Source organism: Macrotis lagotis, chromosome 3 (assembly GCF_037893015.1).
Source record: "Macrotis lagotis isolate mMagLag1 chromosome 3, bilby.v1.9.chrom.fasta, whole genome shotgun sequence".
Lineage (NCBI taxonomy): Eukaryota > Metazoa > Chordata > Mammalia > Peramelemorphia > Peramelidae > Macrotis > Macrotis lagotis.
The window spans coordinates 34,110,007-34,118,320 of record NC_133660.1 but is presented as its reverse complement, the minus strand read 5'-3'; the positions used below and the strand labels follow the sequence as shown (position 1 = coordinate 34,118,320).

General features: G+C 37.1%; 1 protein-coding gene across 1 annotated transcript; it reads right to left on the bottom strand.

Annotated features, from left to right (window-relative positions):
- Positions 1 to 1,702: 1,702 nt before the first annotated feature.
- Positions 1,703 to 8,042, bottom strand: NPFFR2 (neuropeptide FF receptor 2). The gene is made up of 3 exons (XM_074231546.1): positions 7,712 to 8,042; positions 6,839 to 6,938; positions 1,703 to 2,555 (listed from the first exon to the last, which is right to left on the bottom strand). The coding sequence occupies exons 1-3, from the start codon at positions 8,037 to 8,039 to the stop codon at positions 1,703 to 1,705; spliced, it is 1,281 nt and encodes a 426-aa protein (XP_074087647.1). The 5' UTR covers positions 8,040 to 8,042.
- Positions 8,043 to 8,314: the final 272 nt, after the last annotated feature.

The following is an 8,314-nucleotide window of genomic DNA, read 5'->3' as shown; positions in this document are numbered from 1 at the left end:
TGAGAATAAAATGATTCCAGAAAACATTTCTAAGGAATAGCTTTATTTTATTATTCTATCTGAAGCAAGATACCTAAAAAAGTATGGGAAAACATGTTTTAAGCTCTGGGATTACATGCCAAGTACCATGCTGGTGTACAAATAGTAAACAAGGCAGTCCGTGCTCTCCAGGAGCTCTTAACATTCTAAGTAGGGAAGATAACACACATAGAAGGAAGGTAGATTAGCTGCAGGTCAGATGTAACGTCCCAGTTGTCCTTAGGGTGTAGTGCAGGCTGGGTAATAAAGTTCAAGAATCCTTAGAATGCAATGGCAGGCCATTTGGCAATGCTTAATGATTTGCTGAGCTTAGCAGCAGATGGTAAATCCAAATAGCACACCGTCTTACAGGAAGAATTATTAATGGTAATTCCCTGCTTTTCTAAACACTGTGATTGGGTATGTCTAAGAGGCAATAAGAGGTCTGAGGGTCTGAGTAGAAAGACTTTGTAGCAGTATGTTTATGGGAGTTGGAAAGGTATATTCCATAATATTCACATATCATAACCTGTTCAGTCATTTCCCAAATGATTCAAACCCTTCAGTACTGAGCATTGGGGCACAGGACAGGGAAGGGAACTATCTGTTAGAGTCCTAGGATTTTCTGTTGGGGTAAAGATTAATGTGAATTTGTTCCCCTGAAAATATACAATTTCAGAAGATTCTATTTAATTCAATGAAAAATTAAATATATATAATATCTTAATATATTATATAATAATATATTATATGTGATATTAAATATGAATTTATATATATTAGTTGCTTATTATGTGCAAAGTTCTAGACCCTGAGGAATCAAAAAATATACAAGTCCACAAGGGACTTTCTTTCTAATGAATAGCATATTCTGAGTTTAGGCCTGAATCAGAACAAGCTTGGAATGAAATGAATTGCTTATAGGCCATCTAATTTTTAACAAAAAAATTACTTAACTGTGATTTGGAAAGGATATTTGGGAAGAATTCAATTTCTTGTGGGTTCAAACCAAGTTACCTCTACATTTACCATGGCAGTGGAGACAGAAGAATGTATCAAGACTGAAGATAATTTGACCCCTTGCATGCTTATCTTTTGTAAATAGGTGACCAGGAAGCTACAACAACAGTTTCAATCTTAGTTTCCTGAACCAATGAAGTCTTGAGGGTAGTTTCATTGCCTTTTAGACAAAACTAATGTAGTCTGTGTGGATTAGAAAGATACCACAAAGTCCCTCTATTCCAACACAGACAACTTTTTAGATAAATCTGAGGTTAGCAGGATAATAAGGTGGGAGGGAGGTTCAGCACATGCTTCATGGGTTGGCTCCTGCAGTTCCATCCCCATGCATGCTCCATGAGGTGCTGGGAAGATTTAGAAGTGAATTTCCCATATTTCAAGAAGTTGTGATCTATGACAATTATTTTTCCCCTTTCTGGTTGAGAGTTAACTGAGGCAGGCATAGACCCCCCTCCCCAAACTCCCACAACTCCACTGAATATAGCTCTCTTGCTCTCTCTCTCTCTCTCTCCAGCTATCACATACACACACATACACCCACATGAGGGAGTGTTTCAAGAAGTGCAATTCTTAGAATAATTCAACTCCATCAATTGAAGTGGAGTCAAAATCCACCAAAAAGAAACCATTATCTAACTGTGTAATAGCAGTCTCTGTAACACTCTTATACAAGTTCTTTTGTAATGCACTTTTTGTTGGAGGCATCTCCCAGGTCTTCCATGGTCAATTCCTGCCTGGTTTTGGAATGGGGATTTGAGGATCTCCATAAAGCAGTTTCTTCTCTTGGGGGATTCTGAAATGAAGGGTCCTGTGCCAGTTGAGTGGTCATAGTTTTGACAACATTATTCTTAGCTCTCTGCGGGTAGGATTTCTTCACCCTCCTGTGGCACATCTGGACCCGAAGAGCATCTTGGAAACCACCTCGAAATTTCTTATTGAAGAAGCCATAGATGATGGGGTTCACACTGCTGTTGCAGAAGGCCAGCCAATGTGCAAAAGGGTAGACATAAATGTTGATGATCTGCAGTTGGTATTCAGACAGGTCACTGTAGTCAGAGAGCATCATCAAAGTCCAGAGGGGTAGCCAAGATAACATAAAAAGCAAAGCCACAATCAGAAGCATCTTGATGACCCTCTGCTTCTTCTTAGATACGGTATGATGTTTTTCCTGGATCTGCTTGACTCTTAAAGACTTTGCAGTCCTAGAGAGTGAAATCCCAATTCTGCCATACATGAAGACAATGATGAATAGAGGGACCAGGTAAATGTTGGCAAATAATACTGTAGTGTAGATTTTCCTCATTCCCTGGCTTGGCCAATCCTCTCGGCACCAGTAGAGAGGACTAGTTTCATTTGGGGAACTGAGCCTCACTTGGTAATGTTGTTCTTCCTGTACATGGAGCATGATGGCAGATGGAGAGATGATGGCAATGGCCAAACCCCAGATGATTACAACAATTCCTAAAGTTGCTTGCATGGACAGCTTCTGCTTGAATGGATACACAATGCATCGAAACCTATAATGAAAGGCAAGGATCAGAGAGCAAATATTCTGTAATGACAGACCCAATGGTCAGCTAAATTGGATAAAGTAATTGTGTCCAGAAAAAACTTCTAAAATGTATCTAACTCATTTGTTTAAAAAAAAAGGCTTTAAGATCATTCTGGAAACAATAAGGACAAAGACCAAATAAAAGTGGAAAAACCCTGAAGTAGTCCACTTTAGTTTTAAGGAGAATTGATAAAAAAAAAGTCTGTGATTAATTTGACGATGTGTTAATGAATATCATGTATCATTCATCTATATTTTGTGTATATTTATGTGTCCACATGTTTATACAAACTGGTTCCAGTCTGGAAACATTTTCTTAGGATTTCCTAGGATTCTCCCAATTGAAATGAGAATCTTTTTTTTTTAGTTTGGTTTTTTGCAAGGCAATGGAGTTAAGTGACTTGCCCAAGACCGCACAGCTAGTTAATTATTAAGTGTCTGAGGCTGAATTTGAACTCAGGCCCCTGACTCCAGGGTTGGTGCTTTATCCACTGTGCCACCTAGCCATCCTGAAATGAGATCCTGAAATTGCCTGCCTGGGGGACAGAGTTAAAGTTAGAAATCTCAAGAAGAGATATGTTCTTCATTCCATTTTTGAGAGAGACTTTAGTGGTTTCATATAATCTTCATTGTGACTCCAAGAAGAAGAAGAAATAGAAAAACTCTATTAAAGATATGAAGGAGAAGTCATCTTTTTTTAAATGAGTTCCTGATTTCTAGCACTGAGAGACTTTGGAGTAAGAGATTATCATTCATAATTCTCTAAGATTTACTGGAAACCTGAGTTAGATCAATGAGATAAGTCTTTGCTTGCAAAATTATCCCATGCTCATACATCTTTTCATGTGGCCTTCTCTACCATCCCATCCTTCTTCCAAAGTAGAGCTACTGGCTAACTCTGTGCCCTGTCCCTGAACAAAAGAGGTTAAAAAGTCATCCTTCCATCTCTCTTCCTGCAGGACTGTCAACTTTTTTCTGAAGGAGAATGAGACTGTCTTTCCTTACTACAATCCAAGGCTTCATCTTGGGCTCTGAGGTGACCTCTAGAATAGAGGAATTCACTGCCATTTATTATCTTGTCATAGGGATAATCTCTCTCTATTTTTGCCTGGGGAAAGGATGCTTTTCTATGGTGCTCCTTGGGTCAGATCCATGAGGGAAACCAACTTAGATCAAATTCCTCCAATCTGCTCCTCATTTATCAAACACAATCAGGAGCACAAGTCAAGGTCCAGTGTTCTTGTTTAGATTAATTCTGGGGTAACATAAATGTAAGAGAGAGGTAGGGAGCTCCTGATTTCACACCATGTTGGTTATATCACATCAAGAATATGGGATATCCAAGAAAGTGGCATTTTTTTTTAAATAATCTCTCCCATTTTTCTTGTTATTTTTCTTTAACTAGGGGAAATTTTTGTTGTATTTACTTCCTTATGATTAATGCTATCTCTTCTTTGGTCCTGTTTGAACATGTGACATGGATTAGGCAGGAAAAGACTGGATATAGAAAATATGCTTATGTGGAGAGAAGGAGAAGGCACTAGCTATTAGGGCAGATGCTAGAATGGGAAAAGGGCTTTGAGGGCAGTGTTTGGGGAAACTCCAAAGTGCACCATTTTGTTTTTTCTCTCTTCAGGAATGATAAGTGATATCCACCCCCCCCCCTTCCAAGTGATGAGAGTACTTGAATCAATGGACAAAAAAATTTATTAAATGCTTACTGGGTACTAAACACAAAGAGAAATGTGAGATATTCGAGCTCTCAAGGAGGTCACATTCCAATCAGGAGAAATGGCACACTTTGAAGGTTTCATCTGCTAGGTGAAAGAAGGAACCTATGGTCCTAAGGACTGGGGCAAATGGCCCAAGGGTTCTAGGTAAGAGTGTTTTGGCTGGTCAGATAGCAATATCTGGGGGATACATAGTGGCACACCAGATGGCCATGTCTGATGGACACATGCCTTTTGACATGTAAAGGCTAATTGTCTTCCATCACATAGGGAGCTGGTGAGCTTGCTCATCCCAGTGGTTTGAGTAGTCATGGCAACTGTCAAGGACCCGAGGAGGACTGTGGTTTTAATGGCCTAGCAATGGTTCTCTTGGGGAAATGGAGTAAGGACTCCAGGTTCTTTCTTGAAGTGATGCTGATGTGGAGGTCAGCATCAAGAGGGGTAGGGCAAAAGAGAATGGAATATTGGCAGAGAGGATATAGGGAAGGGTTCCCCATTAATGGTTTAGATTAATAGATCAAAGAGATATTTTGGAATAGTTGGGATTAAAACCCTTTCTCCATTCTCCATTCATTATTTTGGCCAAAATCATTGCCTTCATTATTTTAAGCAAACATAATGTACAAAAGACATTGAGGTGTGCATACCCCATATAAAGAAACCTAAAAAAATCCAAAATATGATTTTATGAATTATGTATTAGTAGTTTAAGATATATGTGCAAACCTCATTGTACACTAATTGACTACTTTTGGAATTGGTGCACTTTTTTGCTCTTATATAAAAGTAATTTATGTATTGTGTATGAATATATGTATGCTACATATTATGATATGCTATTTTATATTGTATTGTGTTCTATATTTATATATATATAATTTAGATATAATTTATTCATATAATTATATCCTCATATGATATTTGTTATTTGTATAAATTTTGTTTATATGAATGATATTCTTATATTTACTATTTTGGAATAAATAAAACTAAATATTTGTTGATTTAAAAATACAAACTATAAAGAGGTGATATCAGAGAACTGACTTGAAATGAGGAAGTCCTGGATTCAAATCTCATTCCTCCCAGTTACTGATTGTATGTAAAATACTGGACAAGTCAATTCATTAATCATTTTCTCCAGGTGGCAAACTTGGATGGAAACAAGTTCTCTCAGGTAGCATCTTAACTTGGCAAACCATGAATCAACACTGTCTATTGTATTATACTTTTATTTATTCTGTAACCATTTCTAAATTACATTTTAATCTGGTTCTACAGGAACAGGAGTTTTACAGAACAAAGTCTTCAAAGTTTGGCAGCTCTGCTCCAGGAAATTGCCTAAGATATTAAAATGCAGAGAAGGTACTGACTTACATTGATAAAGATCATTTCCTCCCCTGAAAGTTCCCTGTCTAATGAAATCCCTATCCATATTGAAATTGCAGAAAAAGTAGTCTGCTTCAAGTTCCTTATGCCTTTTTTAGCCCTACTCAGGGTTTCCCATTTAATAGAGGTTCTCATTATGACAGGAATCATGGAACCTTAAATTAAAATTCACATCTCACGTCTAGGATATGTGGTAACAGGTTTATTTCTAAGTCCTCGATCTGTGAAGTGAATATAACTGAGCTGATCTCATGGATATGGCAACTAGATGGACTTTGAACTATGAAAACTCATCTTTCTAAGTTCAAATCTGACCTCAGACACTAGCTATGTGACCCTGTTTGCCTTAGTTTCTTTATCTGTAAAATGAGCTGGAGAAGGGAATGACGAACTATTAGAGCATCTTTGCCAAGGAAACCTCAAATGGGGAAATGAAGAATCTGAAATGATGGAACAAAAGCAAAAGAATAAAAATATCATGGTCACTAAGCGGTTCATTCTTAAAAAATTATAGGTCAGCTGATGCAACAAACAGAGCTCTAGGCCTTAAGTCAGAAAGACCTGAACTAAAAGCCAGCTTCAGATGTTTAATGGATGTTTGAACCTGGGCAAATTATTTAACTTCTGTCTCAGTTTCCTCTTCTGTAAAGAAATTAGCAAAGTGTGGTATATAGTAAATGTAATTATTTTTAATGACATTACAGGCTGTACACTACATATAGAATTCTTCTAAAGTTCTTGTAAGATGGGAAATTTTCCCATTTCATTTGACTATCAGTTTAATTTTTCCCCAGACTTCCTAAATTTCTTAACCTGAAAAAATCATGTAGGATATAATTAACTTCTCTATATTATAACTCTGTCTTTGTGACTTGAATGAAAACTTCTATAATTATCAAAATATTGTATATATTCTATCCCTAAGATAAAATAAAACTAGACAGTGCAGTTTTCACTACTAAATATTTTAGGGGTATGTTCATTGCTCTGAATGGGAAAGAAACATAAGGAGCAGTGAAAAGATTAAAAAATTAGGGGGGAAATGAATGCCATTTGTTATCATGCACATTTTTTCACTGACAAATATAATGATGGTTTGGTGAGATTTCAGATTCTGACAATTGCTTACCTATCCCCTGCTATGGCCACCAAAGTGTAGACTGAAGAGGCCACTGATATGCCCTGGGCCATTCCACTGATCTTGCAAACTGTGTTTCCAAATGGCCATCCTAACAGGAAGGATGAGAGCAGCATTAGAGGAGAAACTCTTTTCTGTAACATTAAAAAGGCTATCCATTAAGGCATGATGAGGATTAACTTTTATTATGACCATCAAGGGTTTTCCATTCCTGTATATCTATCCAATACTATTATTACTTCCATACATGAGCAAATAGCCTACAGCCATAGACTAAAATTGGATTTTGTAAATTTCACTTGTTTGGGGCAGAAATCTGTTTCTGGATGAAAACATCTTTTTTTTGAGAACAGGGGTTCTTCACCCTTCCATGCAGTGATGTCTTGGTAAATGTTCTTTTGTTCTTTCTCTATTAGATTGTAAGTTTCTCACAGGCAGGAACCACAATTTTTTTTCATATGTTTTATCTCCAGAGCTCAATATAGTAGCTGGGATATAATTAGGACTGACTGATTGACTAACAATATAGCACTTATCTAAGAGGATTATTATGAGAATCAAACAAGCTAATAAATGTAAAGCATTTTATCGAAGTATATTTTTTGACATTAGTATTATTTATAGAGTATTATTTTGAGAGATTTTCATAATCAGACACCACAAATATAACTTTGTAGAGCCTTCTGTTTGAAAAATGTTAGATACCATTGTTTCTAAAGCTTAAAAATGAGACAAAATATGTTTTCCAAACAGAGCAAAGTGTTCACTATTATCTTGCACCAAAGCTGTAAGGGAAAATATGGAGATTGAAATTTTCATGTTTTTCTCCCATTTTTGCATTATACATTACAGGAATCAGCATACCTGCTATGATGTTATCCAGGAGGGTTGTGGGCATACAAAATATCCCTATCAGTAAATCGCTGATGGCTAGGTTCAAGATGAAGATGTTAGTGACTGTGTGCATGCGTTTGTTCAATGCCACGATGAAACAAACCACTGTATTCCCCACTATGCATAGGACAAAGATGAGGAAGTAGGAAATGATGAAGACAGCTGCCACCTGAGGCTGGTGGAGGTAGTAATCAATATAGGTTATATTAATGTTCAGGTACTGTTCCTCCTTGGTGTCATTGACATTCCAGGTCTGAGGAGGAAGCTCAGAAGAATTGGAGTTCATTTCCTTATCCATGCTGAATATCTATCCAGCCATCCTTGAATAATAAAGACATAAGGAGGAAGCAACACTATTAGAAACCAGACATTCAAGAATTGCTTGATTCACACTTCTTATTCCCTAGTATGCATTTCTGGGGGTAGCTAGGTGGTGCAGTGGATAGCGCACTGGCCCTGGAGTCAGGGGGATGTGAATTCAAATCTGACCACAGGCACTTTTAAAAAAAACCTAAATGTCCCATTTGCAGATAAATTAATTGCCCCCAAAGCACGCACATTTTATTTTTGTTT

Excerpts from the sequence above, each read along its gene's own strand:
- NPFFR2 (XM_074231546.1), bottom strand. The coding sequence starts at position 8,039 with ATGGATAAGGAAATGAACTCCAATTCTTCTGAGCTTCCTCCTCAGACC. Across the intron at positions 6,939-7,711 it reads CCTGGATAACATCATAGCAG|GATGGCCATTTGGAAACACA; the intron begins GTATGCTGATTC and ends CCTTCCTGTTAG. Across the intron at positions 2,556-6,838 it reads GTGGCCATAGCAGGGGATAG|GTTTCGATGCATTGTGTATC; the intron begins GTAAGCAATTGT and ends CTTTCATTATAG.